Raw genomic sequence first — 21,135 nt, 5'->3', positions numbered from 1 at the left:
TCACGTTCAAACACACATTAAAAAAAATTGTCGCCGGTCATCGTAGCCAATGATCGCTTAGGGTGCAATTGTAGTATGGATAGGTTAGAAAGACAAAGAGGGAACGTGGAGTATGTGTGTGTGTTGGGGAGGGGGGTAGGCGCCGAACTGTTGAAGAGTTGGTCATAAAAGTCGCAAGTGCAGCGCATAATTGCCGCTGACAACACGCACAAGTACATATGTGTGTACATATGTATGTATGTAGTAGCTGCTAGACCCTCCCCCCACCACATGTCTGGGCTTAGAGATTTGGCATGCGATCTTCAGCAGTGCTGTGAGCTATTATACCCTATAGTCACTGAAAATTGGGATACGCTATTCTGACAAACGCACTGCATATGCGTTTAAACAATTTTTAGTCAAGATAACAAATCATAAGTTAAGCCAGACAGATGTTCTCAGATTGAGTGAGTTTAATTCATTTTCAAAAATTTCGAATCAAGTTCTAAATTCTTCTATCTTTGTATTTCAAATTGGTCGATCGTAATTCATCGTGAGGTAACATCAAGTCGCGCTCACTAACAACGAACACATAATGCCATGTTGTAGTTTTTGTTTCTCTTTTTGTTTTAGTTACCCACTCGGGTTACATGCGAACACCACCTCAATTCACATGTTTTGTTGTCGTCGTCGTCTTTATTTCTGAGAGCCGAGCGCATGTTGAGTTTTTTGCGCAGTCGCAGAGCCGAGCCTCAAGACGCGGAAAACCGAGCCGAAAGCGTTTCGAGTCGCATTTTCATTTGCGTTTGCTCAGTCAACTTCCGTCACGAAACGCGTTCGGACGTGCGTCTTAAACGGCGATCGCAACCCAGCTAACCGAATAAGAGCAAACCGCTATTATCAACGAAAAAAAAAAACTCGAGAATTTCACGAATATATTTTTGTTTACGTTTTTGTTTCCGTGTTCTGTGTGTGTTTGTTTTGTTTTGTTTTGTGGTGGTGTCTTTCAGTCTGCATTGGCGCGTAACGTGCAGCTTTGAACTAACCCCCTAAAGTTCTTGCTTGCTCGCTCTCTCTTCCTCTCTCTATCTCTCTCTCTCTATATCGCACTCTGTCTCTACTTTGTCTCACGGGGTGTCCTGGGCACAGGATGCGCTTCACTGCATTCGCGCACCTGTTTTTTCTGTGTCAGTGCAGTAACAACAACAACGACAACAACAACATCAACGAAATCGAGTCGTCAACAACAAGTCGCGCGTAAAATTCCCAATAAAAGTTTTGTGTCGAAATTTGTTTCGCCGGTAAATATATAATTTATGCAAAAAATAGAAAAATACAAAACAAAAAAAAAACCTTCATTTCAAGATATGCTATATGGTTAGTTAGGTGGAAAATTCAACTGGTTGGCAGAGAACCTGTTGGTAAATATTTGTTGTTGTGTTATGTCAGAGTTGTGTGAGAGTTTCCGATAAGAAAAACTCCCACATTTTGTCACCATAACAATTTGAACCTTCTTTGAACCCACATATTTGAATATGGAAATTTCTTGGTAACAACCGGAACCTGTCATAAATACCTTTTCGCCGCTGAATATTTGTTGGTTACGACTGGCAAGGGAATTTAACGATTATAAAATGTTCATCATAACATATCATTTTAAGGATCTCATAAATCTCCACATATTAAAAACTGTAGCGGTTTTCATAAATTTTAGAAAACACACTTTTTCATGAGTTTCTTGACTTAACCTCTTTTTTTTACCTTAAAAATGTAGATCTGGTTATATTATTTTGAAGCGATTTCACAATTTTAATTAATGGTCTTCCGAAACTTTCAATTGCTATAAGTTCATCAAAACTCATTAGGTTTCTTGGACTTACAAATATTTTTCATATGTTTATGCCAATTAAGTTACTAATTAAATACAACATTTAAGTTTCAAACTCTGTCAAAGTTCCTTAGACTGTAATAGCGACACTTTCTAGAGTTGAAATCTTCCGTACTTTTTCAAAATTAAGAGAATTGAAAATACAGTGCTTTATTATTTAGATTATTTTCTCTATTATTTATTATAAATATGAAAAACTAAGCCAACGATTTCTGATGTGTTTAATTTAATTCATTTTTATTCGAGACCAACCAAAACTTGGTTAACCTCAATAAAAACTTTTTTGATATTGCTACAAGCTTTGATCTATTGCAGATGATGTGATATTAAAAACTAATAATTGCTGTTACAATTGAAATAGAAACTAGCAACTAGTTAATGGGGCTAACGGTTGAAGAAAGTAGCCAATGCAAGCCAATCGGTATTCCTTGTCATGATTATGATTATAATTATATTTATGATTATGTGCTAATATTGCAGGCATAGAGTTGAACTAATTGTGAATTGTAATTCGCAGCTCGAATGCAGTTGGATATTGTATGTTAACCCAACCCCGCGGCAACTATGCTGATTGTGGACATGCTAACACTGGCATTAACAAATGGACAGAGCGTGCTGAAGGAGAAGGGGAAGGAGAAGGAGAAGGAGAAGGAAAAGGAGTGGCAACAATGTGATGAAGATGCAAATTATGAGTGCAATAGCAGTAGCGACACTAATCAAAGTATTGCTGTTGGAATTGAGGCAACTGCAACAACTGCAACAAGAGCAGCAGCAACAGCAGTAACAACAGTAGCACCAGTGGGTAACATAGCCAACGTTGGCCGAGTCTTAAATGTGGTTGATGTCGATGATGATGACGTTGATTTGGCATGCGAGGCACGCAGCACTAGTGTTCAACTAGCTGGCGTGCAACAGCAACAACAATACAAGGCGCATTGTGCGTGGCAGCCGAGAGGGGCGGCGAGGGGCGGCGGCTGGCAGGCGTGCCAGCCAGCGCCAGACAACAAATTGAATGGCATGCAGAGACAGGCGCAGGCGCGTGCTGAATACAGCGGCAACAACAACAACAACAACAGCAACACAGGAGCGGAAGTTGCCACAAAATTGGAGAGCGCGCAAGTCGAGCGTGAGAGCGTGAGCGGGAGCGCAAACGCAGGCAATGCTGCTAACCATGGCCAACAAGAACAACAACAGCAGCAGAAGCAACCACCACCAAACAGCAATGTGACAACAGGCAACAGCAACAACAACGACAACAACGACAACAGCGCCTGCTCAATACCTAAAATTCAGAGTGAGCTTTTCAAAGCCAAACTCAAAGCAGCAGCAGCAGCAGCAGCAGCAGCAGCAGCAGTGCTAGCAGCTCCAACAGCTCCAGCAGTCGTCGCAGCAAGCGCAGCTGACAAACAGCAGCAGCAGCAGCAGCAGCAGCAACAGCAACAGCAGCGACAGCAGCAGCAGCAGCAGTTAATAACAAATTTTGTACAAAATAATACAAAAATTGAGAAACAATTGTTGAAAATTTGTGCAAATAACAATACAAGTGTTGACCAAACACACCAGCAGCCAGAAGAAGAAAAAGAAGAAGAAGAAGCAGCAGTAGCAGCAGTAGTAGCAGTAGCAGCAGCGCAAAATTTGTATACAGGCGTCAACAGCGACGCTGACAGCGCAGCTGACGACGGCGCGCAACGTACAGAAAAATTTGTGCAAAAGAAGCAAGAAAAAAATGGCAATCAAAATGCGTTAAATGTGAATTTTTTTTTTCAATACTCAAGTGAAAATGTGCAAAGTGACGTAGCAAGAAAAGTAGCAGTAGCAGCAGCAGTAGCAGACGAGGCAGCAACAATAACAAAAACATTTGTTAGCCAGGCAAATGAAATTGTAAAACGGCACCAGACAGAATCGCAAAAGGAGAAGGAGGAGAAGGCGGAGAAGGAGGAGAAGGAGGAGGAGGCAGAGCAGAAGCAGCAGGAGCAGGAGCAGGAGCAGGAGGCGAACGCGAACGCGACGCCATTGCCATTGCCATATTTGAAGTCAGCAGACACGAAATTATGGCACGAGCCCATTGCTGTTGATAATAATAATGCCGTTGGTGTTGTTGCTGGTACTACGATTGTCCAGCAGAAGCCATCGCCATTGCCATCGCAGAGTGTGCCAGCAAATGTTGATGTTGTTGCTGCTGACGATTACGTGGATTACGTGAAAAGTGTTGCAGACAACAAAGCAGTCGAGCAACAACAACAACAACAACAACACGGCGACGAGTGCACGTTGAAGCAATTGGCAACGCACTCGAATAGCGAGCAGAAAGAACGAGTAACGAGTAACTATAACGGTAACGGTAACGGTAACGAGTGCGTATCTAACTACACGCTCATCGACTGCGATGCAAACGATCAGCAGCAATTAAAGCAGGCCACAATAATAACAACAACTACAACAACAACAACAACAACAACACCAACAACGAGTAACAACGAGTGCAACAACATCAACAAGACGAGCAATAATCCACCAACAGCAATCAGCTGCAACGATTACGATCTTATTGATTTTGAGCAGGATTTGGTCGATGATTTTGTGGCCAGTCAGCGTCTGAAACGTTTACAGCACAATTTTCAGGGACGCGTTAACAGTGGCAACAGCAACAACAACAACAACAACAACACCAACACCAACAACAACAACAACAGCAACAGCAGCAGCAACAACAGCTGTAGTGTTGCTGCTGAAGTTGATTGTGTAAAGGCATCCTTGAGACAGCAACAACAACAGCAACAAGAACAAGAAGAAGAACTACAACTAGATGCCTGCACATCGTCAGTTGAGCACACAACAAAGAAACTACCCTCGTTGCTAGCAATAGCAGCAGCAATAGAAAATTGCCCAACAAGAACAGCAACAACACCCACACCTTCCACTCTTTCCACTCCTTCCACAGCAATTGCCAACAATAATAAATTAGTGAATGGCTCAAGTGCAATACAATTAAATGCAAATTATATTCAAGGCATTGGAAATGATAAAATTGCCAGCAGTTCGAGCAGGAGTTCGAGCAGCAGCAGTACCAGCAGCAGCAGTGGGAGCATTGGGAGCAGACAGCAGCAGCAGCAATTGCTGAATACTCAGCTGCCAGACTTATCGTCACTGCGCGTGAGCGGTGAGCGTGCAAGCGGGAGCGAGAGCTTGAGCGTGAGCGCAATTGAAACTGCTGTCGCTGACAGTTGTCGTCGCATTGACAGCGACCAGGTGCTGATTGAAATTGAAGCACTTGGCGAGCAGGTGCTCGAGACTACAACAGCAATTGCAACAGCAACAGCTACAGCAAAAGCAACAGCAACAGCAACAGCTTCAGCAAAAGCAACAGCAACAACAGCAAGCGTTGCAACAACTGGCGTACGCAGTGCTTTTGTGCCGACAGATAGCAGTTGTGGCAACAATTGCAGCGATTCGTTGACAGACGCTGCTACGGTTGACGCCGCCAATTTTGTGACCACACTCAGCGAGTTTGATGTGCAGCGATTTGGCGAATATTTGAAAGCGGCAAGACAGCTTCAACTGCTCGACATTAATCACAATAGTCAAAGTCAAAGTCAAACGCCAACAGTACCAGTGGGTAATAAGCAGCGACGCGGTTTTCAGTGCTACGACGAGTTACTCGCTGAATTTGTTAGCGAGCAACAGGACAACGACAACGAGCACGAGAAGGAGAAGGAGACGGCGACGGAGAACGAAAGCGACAGCGAGTACAGCGATAGCAATTGCAACGACTGCCAGTGCGATGAGTGCTTAGCGTATGCAGAATACACCAATTTGACGAGCAGCAGCAACAACAACAACGAGTACAACAACAGCAACAAGAGGAAGCATATAACGAGTGCACTCGCTACCACACACACCACATCATTACCAACAATTGCAACGGCAACCGAAGCACTATTCACAATGCGTGAAGTCAACGGCCAGCTGCGCGGTCTGCTCAAGAAACCCAATCGACCGCCGCCGGTGCGCAAGAATCGTGTTGTTTTCGACGAGACACGCAACGAGTTCTTCGAGGCGGACTATATAATATTGATACGCGAGGATTGCGCCTACGATGAGGAGGATGAGGAGCCCTGCACCTGTGGCGAGCACGAGCTGGTGCGCCTCTGCTGCGAAGAGGGTTGCCAATGCAACTATGCGGTCAATGCCGCTGAGACAGCGGATGGACGAACGCCACAGGTGAGTGAACGAGTTGAATACCTTTACAAATATATGTATATGAATGGTTGGGGCGGGGGAGGGATTCGAGCTTACTTCCTGCTGCACTCCCCACGTTAAGCGGATTATGTCGAGTGTTGCACAAGTGCTCAAAGCTGAAGTGCTTAGGCAGCCTAAGCCTCTTTCTCCTCTCTTTTTCTCTCACACGCTTTCTGCACATGAGTGTGTGTGTGTGTGTGTGAGTGTGTTTGCACTTGGAAACAAGTGTATGCCTTAGATTATTGAAAAATTGACCAATTGTAAATAATTGCCAGCTCTTTTCATAAATTCTTTGTGTTTTTGAGAAAAACAAAAAAAATAAATAAAATGTTAAAAAAATGGCTTTAATTGTTATGCAATTCATTTCTACAATTACAATTTTGTAATTTACAAGCGATGATAAACTGTGATTTGCATACAATTTTTGTTTGGAAGTGTAGCTATTGTGTGTGTGTGTGTGTGTGGGGTGTGCGTTGCACGTGCAACAGCAGAGTTGCCTCGACCAAGTTGACACCTAGCACTCGTTATGACGGTTCGTATGGCGCTTAAGCCGCTTGCTGCCACAAAATCTCGTGCCTCTTCTGGCATGTTGGCCAAAAGTTGTCAACGCTTGCGAATCGATAATATTATCCAACTCATATTTAACTGTCAGATGCAGGCATCATTTCTTTTACATTGATTTGTTTGTTTACAAACATTGATTACTGCTGACAGGTGGCAATAAATTCTCTCCCCTTCTCTGTCTCTCTCTCTCTCTCTCTCTCTTTTCTCTGTCTGCTTTTGATAACACTTTGACATTCCTTGTACTTTCTCAGTGAACTGTGAATTTAACACAACTTTTGCTTTACTTGACTTTTTTTTTTATCAAATCAATAAGTTGAAATTAAAGTAAATTTCAATTGAAGGGATGAAATCCAATTCCTTCCATACTCACTTTGTTGACGTTTTATTTTGCCTGCTTTGAGACACTATTATTGGTATTTTCATTCTTAAGGTCACATTATATTATATCATCATTAGAGCCAATTTGCTTTATTGATTATTGAATTTGCCATTCAGTCATTTGTCAAACGGTTGACTCATCATTCGCAATTTCCTTTGAGCTCGGCGTTCTTGTTGTTGTATTTACATTTTTCCTTTAGACACTCACATTTGCCCATTTCCTTCGATTTAAATAACATTCACGGACACATTCACGTGGGTTGTTAGTCATGTGCATTCAATAACATTAGTCAGAGTCCTTAAAGCTCTTGCTTTTGAATACCATCCTCAAATTGTAGCAGACCCATTTTAATCGCCTTGAAGGACACCCACATATACATATATACATATGTATATGAGCCCATTTGCATATTCTTGAGCAGTCTGTTTATGTTTTGAAACTTTATTTCGGTATTTCAAGCTAAAAATGCTCATTTTAGCTGTTTTTCTTGCAGTAGTTTGCCCAACGCTTTTAAGATATTTTCCATATCCATATTTTTTTCATTCCAATTATTTTTGTATTATGTTTGTAGAATTGAGAACCTTTTATGTTTTTCGCTTTTTTTTTCTCTCTTGCATTTTTCCTTTAATCGTTTTCGTAAGCTGAATTTTCGCAAAAATATTTGCTTTTGTCTCGATTAAATTGCATTTTTCTGTTTGAAATTGCTTCAAAGAGCTCGATTATCAAATGGATTATTTCACTCATTGCTTTGCTGTGCGAACACTTTGTTTAATCATTTCTCACTTTGCTCTAACAGGTGCATTCTTTTTTCTTTATCAACTTGCCCCACTATCCGACTAACAGTGTCAACATAGACATATATATAAACAAAGTTACTTTTTGTACACTGTAAACAATACTGCAAAATAGTTACATTTGAATTTAGATTAGTTATTATTTGTCGCTTCTCTCACTCTCTCTCTCTCTCTCTCTCTCTCTTTGTATACTATTCGATGATACTATATCCAGTTTCTTGCATATGCTGCATCCTTCAAGTGGCAGTTGCAAGTCAGCCACACATTGTATGCATTGTGTGCTGCAGCTACAAGTTTGTAGTTTGCTTGCCACCCACGCAACCTCCTTGGACCAGCACATCTCTCCCCAGCCACTTTATGGCATCCCCATTGCCAACCACTTTGCTCCATTCGCAGTATAAATCACTTAAAAACTTTTACACAAAATGCAACCCGAAACTGCAGCAACATTGTTGTTGTTGTGTGTGTGTGTGTGTGTGTGGTGGGTGTGTATTATGTGCTAAATACATACATATATTTATGTACGTATATATATATATTTACAGAAGATATATTGTTTTATGAAATTGTGCCTTGAAGTGTGCCCTTTATCGTGATGTTCGCATTTCATATTCTAAGGACACACTGGCAAAGTTGCCGTCACAGCGACTAGCTCTGTCTCTCTCCTTCAGCAACGGCTTAATTCAGTCCCTCTCTGTCGCTGCACCCAGAAAAAAAATGTATTGCAAGTAACAAACCCAAATTGGATCAGGTTAGGAAAAATTGTACTTTAGCTATGGTTTCTTCAAACACTTCTAACAAGTTTGCGAAATTTCTTTAATTTTGTAAAGAGAAACTTAAAGATAAAAACTTAAAGAGAAACTTAATCGGAGTAATTGTGTTTTCAACTGGGCAACTAAACTTTTACACAGCAAACTCAAATGCACTTCAATCTGATCAATTATATCGCACTTACTATTCGCTAAAAGGTTGCATTAAATTCAGTTTTTTAAACACAAAACAGTTTTAAGGTTTTAGGTTTATAGTTTTAATTGGGCGACTTTTTTGCTGAGTGTAAGGACATGGGCCAAGTTGCAGTCGTTGCTGACTCTGTCTGTCTGTCTGCCTGTCTGTATGTATGTGTATCTGTGTGTCAATGCACATTAGGCTCTCTGCTTTCTTGGCACCCGCTCCTTGAAATCCCCCTTTTCTTTGCTTACTTTTTGCCTTTGCATCGAACCTAAGCGGCACTCAAGCAGCGTTTAAATTTCAATTTTCTGACACATGAGCGTCACTTGAGTGCGCCGCTTTTTGCTTATCTACGCTCCTCTCAGACCTGCTCTCCCCCTCCACTCCCGCTTTGCTTTCGCCAGGCCACGGCCCATAGCCTATGCCAATGTCTTCGTCCTATCTGGCTGAGTGTCCTGGCCAAGTGGGTGGTTTGCCCAATGCACTTGACTTGGCGCTGCTCAAGCATGTGGCAAAAGTCTCGGGTCTCCTCTTCTTCTTGTGCTTCTTTACCTCAACCACTCGTCGGCCACCTACCCCCCTGTCACGCCTCATATAGTTCTCGCTGTGTCTCTTTGCTCTGAAGAGTTTAATATGCATTTAGTGGATGTAACAAGTTTACAAACCCGCGTTGTATAATCCCTCAAACCTTGCCCCAAAACCCATCCCCCCTCGCCCCCCCCCCCCCCCAACGACCCTCGCATTCCCAGACACAAAAAAAAAAAATAAATACAAAAAATTGGTTAAACTACAGAAAAATGTTGGCATTTCGTATGCTAAAAGTTTTGCCGTCGACTTTTGCATTTTCCATTTTCCATTTTCCATTTGCAATTGTCATTCTACACTTCCAACTACCTCCACATCCCTAGCGTTATGTGTATGTGTTGAGTTTTGCTTTATGTGGCACTTCTTCAACTTAACTTACCCAAAAAAAAAAAAAAAAAAACCCTAACTAAAAAAGAGAAGAAGAAGAAGCAGAAAACAAAAGTCTTGGCCTCTGATTGCCTCTGCCGCAAAAACCGCAGCGAACTTTTGGCCTAGACTTTGTTGCCGGCTTCTTCTTCTTGGAATTGCAAATGCATTCTTAAATGGCTGTATTCGCGTACACGGCCACATTTGTCTTTACTTCCAATTATAATTTGATGTCGAATGCTCTCACACACACACACACACACAGAGAGAGCAATACATGAGCAGATATGTGCATGTTTGGTGGCCTTGATTCTCTCTGCGGCTTGTGGTTGTGTGAGTGTTGAAAACTTTTGATCCATATCCGCTAATGACCCGCTTACGTAACCTCAACAATGGGATTAACTAGTGTTCAACGGTAATACGAGTGTTATACGAGTGTTATACGCAGATTGAATGCTGCTCAATGCTACTTGGCTCATGCTGGATAATTGTTCAAACACGTTTTTTTTTTGCTTTTAACTCTTATACTTTGATGATGGACAACTATTTCAATGATTTTTCAACTGTTCTACGTCGGATATACAAATTATATATCAATTAAGCCAATGCATGACTGTTATACAACTATTATAAGAGTACGAGTCACACTTGGTTTAAACAATGAAGGGACAAACACCCAATGCGGCCAACATTAAGTAAATAAGCTTTCTTCTGGCTAATTAATTGTCTAAGCACTGTGCACACAATCTATATATATATATAATCTGTATATATATATATGGTGTATAACAGCAAATTTGAGTTGTTGACTCTTTGCTAAATAGTTATACACCATCAAAAATATCGATTAGTGCAAGCAGCTGATATTCTATGCCATTGTACAAGCTGTACTCATAATACGATAGAAAACGATTGAAGAGCTCAGATGACAACGTGAACTGTGATTAGTGAGTGTAAGTACAAGTGTTATACGCACACAAGTGTCATCTTGCGCTGTGATTAGGTAGATGGTTGCCACAGCCTGAGCAGCAGGCAGAAAACTTAACACAGATTTATGAGCACATAGTTCATCAAACCAGACAACCACACCAGCACACACACACACACACACACACACACACACATGCAGAGAGCATGCAATTTCGCCCCCATTCCGTCTGGCTATAAAACTCAATTAGCTTAATTTGCGGCAGGGTGCACAATTACGTGTATACTGCCAGCAGCTTAAATCTTATATATATATATATATATATATATATATATATGTTTGTGTGTACTTATGTAACTTAGTTAGTTAACTAGAATTAAGTAGGTCTCTCTGTGCGACCATCATCTCGTCATGTTCACGTTGTGCATAACTCTTTTAACTCTTTTAACATTTTCCATTTGCATTTTGCACAGAGCCCCAAATTTCAGCCGCCAATTGAGTTTGTGGACGATGCGGCTCTCAGTCCGCCCGATGGCTACAAGGACAACAGCCTGAAGAATACGTTGGGCGGTGCGCTTAGCGGCCACATCTTTGGCGCACAGCATCTGCAACAGTTGCAGGTGATACAGCGTCTGCAGCAGCAGCGGGCGGCAATGTTGGCGGCACGTAACGGTAACGGCAATGCGAGTGCCACTGCAACTGGGAATGGGAATTCCAATGGCACCGGCAATGGCAATGGCAACACCCAAATACCGCCACCCCCACCACCCGCTGGCAGTGCTCAGCAACAGCAGCAGCAGCAGCAGCAGCAGCACCAACAACAACAACATCAACAGCAGCAGCAGCAACAACAATTACAGCCAACTGATGAGGAGCTGCAGGGCGTTTGCACCGAGTGCGCCGAGTGCGCCGAGTGTGCCGCAAAGCAACTGCAGGATGCAGGTAAATTGCGCCATCATTCCACAGTAATACAGTATATATATGTAAATATATATATATATGCATATACAGGTCCTACACATGAAAAAGAGAATAAGTGCAAGGCAACAATATAATTGCGATTTGTAGCGTTTTCTTCAAGCGCAAAATAAGAATTGGATTCCACTTTTTTTTTCTGTTGTATTCTTTTGCTCTAGTTTCCCGGCTTATAGACAATGATTTATTTTGAAGTACAAAAAAAAAAAAGAAGGAGAACAGAATTTATTTCTGGTTTTTGAATTGGATTTGCATTTTTAAGGCCTACGTCTTTTTTTTTCTTGCAGTGTAAGACCTTAGTTTCACTCGCATAATACAAAACTGCAATGCAATTAGCGAGTATCCCTTTGGGTGGGGAATCAGAGTCCGGTTCTTTTTTATTTATGTTTTTTTTTTTCTTTTCACAACGTTTTCGTTCGCCTTTGTCGAATGTAATTATGAGTTAATATTTATGCAAACATTTATGCCCAGGCACAGGGCACTGGCAGTCATCAGCCATAAGCTAGATGGGGTCTAGACTATTGAGTGCCGGCCGTAAATTGGACGCCATTTTCATTTTTATTTTTGTCGCAGTGCAAAGGGAGAGAGAAAGAGACAGAGAGACATAGAGAGAGAGAGAGAGAGAGAGAGAGAGAGAGGGCTTATGAAATTGTATAGTTAATTAAATTTCATTTAGTATGTCAGCTCACGATGTGAGGATGAAAGCTTGCCAATCAATTTCAATGACGTGAAAGCTATGAAATACAGTTTGACAGCTGTCATCCGTCTGTTGGCAACAAACAGTTTCAGCCTTAATGTTGCACTGAAAGGTGCTCAATCTTTTTCCTACGATTGAAAGCAAAACAGCAAGTTGCGATTATAATCATTAGCTTTTAATGACAAAGTTTCAGCAACTATCTTGCAAATTGAAGCACAATACTCAGTTGAGAACATTTCACTCTTTCTCTATCTTTGCAATAGCTGTGGCACAAACATTGTGGTAACTTTGGCCTTTAGCTATAGATGGGGTTTATGGAACATAAAACATGTATAAATTCGTAAGTTTTCGGTTTTGATAGCAACGATAACCGCATTGCCGTAAACGTCGAAGTTGGTTCACCAAAAAATAAACAATGTTGTGTTGATTGATTTATGGGAACTTAACAAAATGGGTAAACAAACGCAAGTTTGTAGTTTATAGTTGTTTGTGGTTCAATTTGGTCTTTTGCTTTGCGAACCTCCACAGAAGGACATGCCACATTTGCGACACTGTTCCACAGGTAGGGGATAGGGGGTAGGGGGTGGGGGCATACATTTGCATTAATATCGGTCACGCTTGATTGTTTGACGGGCGACAAGCAAACGGAACAGGGAAAAAAATGAAAATAAAATAATAATAAAACACAGATGTCGGCCCCTTGTTTCCGAGCTGACTTTTCACATTAATTGTTGCGCCTAACGAAGCGGAATTATTGTGACCGGAGTGGGTGCCACCGACTCAGATTGTGCCCAACCCCCGACCATGCTCTGCCCTGCCCTGCTCTGCTCTGCTCTGCTCTGCTCTGCTCTGCTCTGCTCTGCTCTACAGTGCCCTGCCTTGCCAGCAGTAATCCTTCAAGCGCGATTCCGCTGCAAAAGCAACAGGCAAAACAAGCTCTTTCTAAATTGATCATAACCGAACATTTTTAATTTTCATGCTACTCATCACTCAATGTGTATACCCTTTTGGACATTGAATGAGGTAGCCAATCAGAGACTATGAGATATTTGTGTATCACTTACTCTAGAAGAAGCTTATTTTATTTGTTATCGATAACTCACTGAGATCAGAACACACATTTATTTTCAATTATATTTTTTCTAAATTAATTTTGATTTTATTTTGAGTGAAAATAAAAGTTAATTTCCATTTGTTAAATACACATATCATTCAAGAGTAACAAACAAAAATATGCTAGTCGAACCAACATTCTCAGAGTTTCTCTTTCTCACTCTCTCTCTCTTTCCGTCTCTTTCTCGCCACAGAGTGCGGCTCCTCGCAATGTGGAGAGGAGCTGACGCCGATTGGGGTGCCAGCCGTAGCAATTTTACCGTTACACACGAGCTCACCGGAGCGACGAATCACGCAGAAGGAGATCATCGCTGGAGAGGAGCGGCCCAAATATGTGCTCCAATCGCAATATAAGCCCACTGCTCCATCTGCAGGTAAACTAAACAAGACAAATCCAAAATAAACCAAACTGAATGAAAACATTCATCCCCAAAAATGTATAATATTCCCCTCAAAATGCAGTCATTATTAGCTTTTGTATATATATCGTACATTATCTCATGCATAGCTGCATAAAAAAAAAAAATAAAAATAAATATATATACATATATATATATATGTGTATATATATATATATATATGTATAAAGAACACCAGCTCCCGATTCGATAAGCAACAACAAATGAATTGAGACTCTCTCACTGGCAATCAAGCGGTCATAGCAAAGAGCAAAAATTAAATTCATCATTCGCTTAGATTCTTATTCGAACCTATCATCTACACCTACACACGTATGTACATATATAGCATACCCATACATATATGCTTTTGTATATGTATTTGATTTTGATTACAACCCTGAGCATCGTACATTATGCATTCATTTCAATTGTCAGACTCAAGTCAAGAAGGAAAATTTCACTTGCAACATTCAAATATAAAATTCGCATTTCATTTGCATCGATTTGTGCAGCTGTTATATGACTGTTATATGAGTTATATAATACTTTGATGAAATTCATATAAATTGTGTTGTATTCTGCTCTAATACGAAATGTTAAAGCATTGCCATAATTTACTTCGGATATTACAAATTTTAGACGATTAAAACTGGCTTATTCTGTTTGAGGAGCTGTTTACCACTTATTATATAAATGTTAGAACAGAGTTGCATAACTGTGTCAAGCAAATACAATGAAATTGTGTTAGGCAATCAACGCAATACAACAACTGTTGTATGAACAATCTGCATAATACTTAAGAGTTTAAGTAATCAAATACAGCTAATAAAAGCCAGTTGTATTCTATTTATAACAGCTACTTTCACAATATACAATTGTCATACAACTGTTGGACATATGTCTTATGCTGTCATATAACTGTTATACAATGCTGATGAATCTATCAATATCAGTTAAGTATTAATACTGCACACTTGATAAGGGCTCCCAACCAAATCGTTCGATCTCGCTCTATCATTCGCACGCTCGTTCTCCCTCTCGCTCTCGTTTTCCCTCTCGCTCTCGCTCTCTCTTTGTTTCGCTCGCTTTTTACTCAAACTCCTTTCACAACAGTCAATGCAAATGTAATGTACAATGCTCTCTTTTGTCTGACTTAACGTATAACAATTGCAACAATTACGACAATTACAAATAAAAAAATTCAACAAATGCCGCTCGCTGTGACTGTGACTGTGCCACATGCCACATGCCACATTTTGTTCGTATCCGTGTGTTGAGTGTGTATGACAGTCAAAGTTAGAAAGGATTCAAGCAGTAGCAGTAGCAAGCCCACTGGCACGGTGATTGGCACGGTAACTGGTTCTGGTCCTGCGGCCAGTTCTAGTTCCGTTGCCGTTTCCGGTTCCGGTTATATAAGCAGCAGCAGCAGCAGCAGCCTGGTGCCAGCCGCCAGCAGCAGCATCAGCAGTAGCGCAGCCAAAAAAAAACGATTTGTTGTTGAAACTATTACCACTATGACCACAGTGACCGAGCGACGCATCATCCGTGAGTCGCACGAGGATATTGTTGCAACAGTCGGCGCACCAGCACCAATAGCAACTGCAACTGGCGCCGCGACTGGTGCCGTGCCAGCAACTGAGATGATGCCACCAGCGCTGCCAGCCAAGGCAGCGGCAGTTGCTGCCGCCGCCGCTGCGGCCGCTGCTGCCACAGAGCAATATGATGAGCAGAAACCGCCGCCCATACCGCCCAAGGAGCTGACAACGACCACACAGATCAGCGGCATACTGAAAGGCGGCAAACTCTGGAAACAGGACTCCATTTCACAGGTGCGTAGCAGCAACTCCTTCAAACTGCTCCTTAATGAAAGAAACACAAAGAAAAATGCATTATTGATTCAAAAGAGCAACGAATGAATTCTAGCATTAAATTCATTTATTCTAGATTTAAGACTGTTCATCTTAAATTGAGTTTAAAAATTTGGTAGTTAAGATTTTTCAATCTAGAATGGATGAATTTGGGTAGAATTCCGGCAACAAGACTTGCAACTTTGTTTTGTTAACTTTAATTATTAATGCATTGACAGCAATCGGATGATCAGAACAACACCACCTCAGAGGATGAGAGCGGCGCCACGAAGCGTTCGGTGCGCTTTGTGACCGAGGATCAGGCGAATGCCGGCACTGATGGCGATGGCCAGTCGCTGTCCGGCGAGATGGACGACAGCGAGAATCAGATCAATGAGCTGATACCGATCAAGAAGCATTCGACGCTCTTTAACAATGCACTGCGTCCCAATTCGGCGGTGCGTCAACTCTTCCCCAGCGTTTCGGCGCAGCAGGCACCCGTTCTCACCTCGGAGGCGTTGCGGGCCTTCGATGAATCGAAGCGTGCCGGATGCCTTGTTACCCATTTGCCTGGCAGCTGTGGCGACTCGGACACCTTGCGACGCAGCATGGAGCGCAACATACTCAGGCGTTCCCTCATCAAGTAAGTGCTGACTTCTGACATTCCACTTTGGAATCTATCTTTACTCAAAGCAAATGAGAATCCTTGAACCGGTATTGGTTCAGATCAATTGCTCGACTTGAAAGCGCTTAACTTTGAACAAAGTATTTAATATCTACCAATTTTGATTTTCTTTTTGATTTTGTTTTTTTTTTTGCAGAAAAAAGGCCGTCAAGTCAGATATATCGCTGGAGGAGCGCATCAAGCAGCTCACCTGCGACATTGATGAGGATCTCGCCGAGGAGCTGTCGCTGGCACGCAGCGTTGGTGATTCTGATCAGGATCAGGATCAGGCCAGCGAACGCGATTGCTCTGAGCTGGCGCAGCGCGATAGTCCTGCCGGCGAGGAGAATCCCAATACGCTGGCGCCCAAGTTTATGAATGGCGAGAAGAGCTTCTCGCCCAGCAGCTCCGTTTCCAGCTCGTCCAGCGGCTCGTCGGCGTACAAGAAAATCGCCGACATCTTCAGTCGCGACAAGAAGCAGGAGAAGATCATGGAGCTCGAAGAGAATCCCATTGTCATCATACCGCAGGTGGGCACACATACATCTTGCTCGCAAGATTTCCTTTCAAAAGGAAAACAACAATTATAGAAATAAAAATTGTATTTTTTATATATTTAAATAGACCCATTTTATGGTAGCCATATTAATAACTGTCTTGTTTCGTTGGGGTTTCAGGAGTGTCGTTGTCCCGCCGCACCGGATTTGGGCATGGGCATACAGGTACCAGTGGTGCATACGCAAATCCATCGGACACCGCCGCGCCAGAACGAACCGAAGCGTCAGTTCCTGTCGACACTGGCACCGCTCACCGCCTGCGTCGCTGGCAACAAGGATGATCTGTCCTCATATTATACGCTGGCCGCCGCCGCAGCAGCTCACCAGCATGGACACGGGACGCATGCGCATCATGCGCATCATTATGCATCTGCTGCCGCTGCTGCTGCTGCCGCCGACTTTAATATGAGTCAGTTGCTGGGTGCCGCAGCGGGCGAGGGAGGAGCCGCAGCACAGCAGGCAGCTGTGGCAGCAATGGCTCAGGGCCTGGCCTTGGGTGGTGGCATTGGTGGTGGTGGCGATGAGGCGCGCAAGGTGGCACCGGATGTGATTGCCGGGACGCCCGGTCAAGAGACGACGCAACAGGACGAACTGGCCGCCTTTGCCCAGGCGGAGGCGAAGCGCACCGAGCAGCTGAAGAAACGCTATACGGGCATCGAGAGCGCCAGCCAGGCGAGCAGCGATGATGACGAGCAGAATGATTATGGCTTCAATAAGCGTCCATCTGTGCGTGGAATCAAGCCCAAGTTTAGCTCTACCAATGAGATTCTGGCACAGATGCAGGAGCAGCTCACACAACAGATACCCACAACGGTGATCAGCAGTCAACCGGTTCCGCAGGCCATTAAATGCTACACCAAGCAGCTCACCCAGAATCCCTCGCCACAAAACTTGCCACAACAGCAGCAGCAGCAGCAACAACAGCAGCAGCAGCAGCAGCAGCAGCAACAGCAGCAGCAACAACAACAGCAGCAGCAACAATTGCAACAGCAGCAGCAGGCCCAGGCTCAGGCGCAATTGCAGCAACAAATGGCAGCTGCACTGCAGGCAAACACAATTGCCCAGCAGAAGACGGAGCAGCGCACGTGGAGCTTCTACAGCGAGAGCGGTGAGCAGCAGCGTTTCCCCATGGATGCAACAGCTGCGGCAGCGATACAGCAGACCTACTATCAAACGTTGCCGGCGGGCGCCATGTTCCGCCAGACGATGATCCAGCAGCAGCAGGGTGGCGGCACCTCGGCCGATGAGGCAGCGCTCCTCTATGCCGCCGCCGCTGCCCAGAATTGCCAGAGTGTGACGGCAACGGCGACGGCAACGGCAACGGCGACTGCCATCGAGCAGAGCAAGCACAACAGCAGCAGCTACAGCAGCCACTTTGCTAGGAGTCCAACAAGGCGGCCAGAGTCACCGCCGCCACTGCGCAACTATCATCAGACCATGGTCCTCATACCCTACAATGCAGAGACCTATTCACAATTCGCCACCAGCAGCAGCGTCGATCCAAAACTTGCTCACATGCAGCGACAGAACATTTTGGAATATCAGCAGGTGAGCAATTTGCAAGTTTGGCCTCAATTCAAAATGATGCAAGTTATAATCTAGAATCCAAGCCACCAAAGTAGACTAGGTATGCATATGGCAAAAGGGATGCAAAGCATCCAATAGTAGCTACATAAATACGTAATTGGATTGTTGCCAAAGCAAAAACACGCCTCAATCTCTGAGATTTGTTTTTTTTTTTAATTACATTGGTAGCTATTGGCCAGGTAAACAAACAAAAACCAAGTTTCAGTCAAGTTCATCTTGTATTTTCCGGGTCGATTGCGAATGTGACAAAACTTTAATTTAGTCACGTTCGAAATTGAATTTTATTTTGCTAACATTTTGGAACCACAAAATATATTTCGTTTGTCCTTTTTGCACTAAATTGTGACTAAAATTTGTCTGATTTGTTTTCCTTGTTTTAACTTTAATGTGTGAAATGCCTATATACATTTTTAAAGAATTTTTATGATATGATATTGTTAACTTTACAATTAATTACTTAACCAACTTTCAGTTAAAAGTTGAGAAATTCTGAAATACATTTAATGGTAATTTTGAATACTTTGCAGGTGACACAGCAAACGATTCGCGTGCCGATTGGATATGCTTTGCCTGGTATGCAGTTGCATGTGGTAAGTGGGCGTGGTCATGCCGCCCACTATGGACAACATCCGCACACAGCAGCTCAGCAGCAACAGCAGCAGCAGCAGCAGCAACAACACCAGCAACACCAACATCAGCAACATCAACAACAGCAACAACAACAACAACAACAACGTCTGTTGTCGCAACACTATCAATATGGGGCAGAGGGCGGTATGCCAGGCTTTAGTGAGAGGGGCGTGCCCGAGGGCGCAGCAGCTGTTTCGCATAGCGATTGCAATGCCATGGTCTCACCCAGCAACATCGCCCAACAACAGCAACAGCAGCAACAGCAGCAGCAACAACAGCAACAACAGCAACAGCAGCAACAACAGCAACAGCAGCAGCAGCAACAGCAACAGGTTGGAGCAGCAGCTGCTGCTGCGGCTCAAGGATCCGTTTATTATGCAATGAATGTATGACCCGGGCTGGAATAGTCGCTGCCAGCGGCGGTCATTGTCGAGCGCCGCCAGTGTCAACGCGTCGAGTTGTCAGCGACTTCAGTTCATTTGGGCGGCGGTGGCGCCACCGGCAACAGATGAGCGAAACTTCAAGCCACGCCCCAAAAACTCATAAGCCAAAAACCAGACAGCCCAAAGTATACACTCAGAGAAAAATACTGCTCTAAATTCAAGTATAGCCGGGCTAGAATCCCTTTCCTATTTTGTTCTGGAAATTTCAAGTCGAATTTGTTTCTAATTATTCTTAAGAAAAGAATGTATAATCGAATTGATTCATATATAGAAACAGAACAACTTAAGTCAAGGACAAAAAACGCTTTTCAATTTTTGTTTGAGCTTTAAGAACGACTAAAAGGTTGCAACTCTAAATTTAAGTATTTCAATTGTCGATTCAACCTGATTTAATAGTATCTTACCGATATCAGGATTAAGTAAAGAACTTGAGTACTTCAAATAAGAACTAAATATCATATTTCAAGTAATCAAATCAAGCTTAAACTATTCTAAAAAAAACACACTTAGACATTTTTGGAGAATCACAAAAAACGTTCTTGAAATAAGAGTTGAATTTTTGGCCTTGGTCGCATTTTGACAACGTTTGTACTTGACTTGAGTAGTAAATTCTCATTGTGCTTTTTTTCTGAGTGTACAAATGAGTTAAGAAAAGTGTTGCTTAAGTTTGCATCCAATTGAGTTAAAAGTTGAAACCAATTTCGCGTTGATTCTAGCGAGTGTTTGAGTTGCTCCCTCCCACTTTCACAACCCCCTCTAGCGATCCCTTTCTTCTCTCTTTCTTTAGGCATGTATGTGTATGTGTGTATGTGTGTGTGTGTGTGTATGTGTGTGCATGTGTGTGCGTGTATGTGTGTGTGTGTATAAGTTGGTCTATAGCCTCTTGAACTCTTCCCCCTCAGACTATTTGCAGCAGTATTTGTGCATGTAAAATTCAAGTTAAGACAATTGCAAACAATTCCATATGAAATAAAACAAAAAATATTCAAATTATATGATAAATGACTCAAAACAAAATGAACAAAAATTATATTTAATTCAATTAAAAAAATTGAGAGAAATTACGTTAAATGTTGCTTTAAAGTTTATTTAAAAATGCATCAACCAAACGTGAAAAGAGAAACCAAATGAATTAAGTCTATGAATTTATTTATTACATGCTGGGTGCTAGAAATGTAACAAAAATAAAACACAAAAAAAGAAACAAAATTAACAAATAACAATACCAAAATAATTAATTTGTTTACTTTTGATCGCTTAGTTTATTCGCATTATCGAACGTGTTTGCTCAATGAAAAGAATTGCATTTGATTTTAAGTAAAAATATATATAAATTAAATTGTATTACATTATTATATTAAATTAAATATATATATATATATATAATATATATATCATATATGTATGCATATGTACTATATATGTGCATATATATTTGAGTGTAGTGCAATTTGTTGCTATAGCGGTCTCTCTCACACGCATTTGGCGCAAACCTAGAACAAAAATCAAAACCAAAAAACTCAAAAAATTTAATCATAAGCAAAACCAAAA

General features: G+C 42.3%; 1 protein-coding gene across 1 annotated transcript; it reads left to right on the top strand.

Annotated features, from left to right (window-relative positions):
• The first annotated feature begins 952 nt into the window (after nt 1-952).
• Nucleotides 953-20,402, top strand: LOC6564915. The gene is made up of 10 exons (XM_043216220.1): nt 953-1,280; nt 2,385-3,247; nt 3,845-6,088; nt 11,144-11,612; nt 13,650-13,829; nt 15,147-15,685; nt 15,943-16,346; nt 16,525-16,897; nt 17,045-18,472; nt 19,039-20,402. Exons 2-10 carry the CDS (start codon nt 2,432-2,434, stop codon nt 19,531-19,533), a joined length of 6,948 nt encoding a protein of 2,315 aa, XP_043072155.1. The 5' UTR covers nt 953-1,280; nt 2,385-2,431; the 3' UTR covers nt 19,534-20,402.
• Nucleotides 20,403-21,135: the final 733 nt, after the last annotated feature.

This window comes from Drosophila grimshawi, unplaced genomic scaffold (assembly GCF_018153295.1).
Source record: "Drosophila grimshawi isolate 15287-2541.00 unplaced genomic scaffold, ASM1815329v1 contig_848, whole genome shotgun sequence".
In the NCBI taxonomy this organism is placed as follows: domain Eukaryota; kingdom Metazoa; phylum Arthropoda; class Insecta; order Diptera; family Drosophilidae; genus Drosophila; species Drosophila grimshawi.
Note: the sequence above shows the minus strand (reverse complement) of the source record. Positions and strands in the feature narration are given on the sequence as shown.

What these genes read in the sequence shown, in the direction of transcription:
- LOC6564915 (XM_043216220.1), top strand. Translation starts at nt 2,432, where the DNA reads ATGCTGATTGTGGACATGCTAACACTGGCATTAACAAATGGACAGAGC. An exon ending in CAGCTCCAACAGCTCCAGCA is followed by an intron (nt 3,248 to 3,844) that starts GTCGTCGCAGCA and finishes CAGCAGGAGCAG; the next exon opens with GAGCAGGAGCAGGAGGCGAA. An exon ending in CCATTGTCATCATACCGCAG is followed by an intron (nt 16,898 to 17,044) that starts GTGGGCACACAT and finishes TTGGGGTTTCAG; the next exon opens with GAGTGTCGTTGTCCCGCCGC.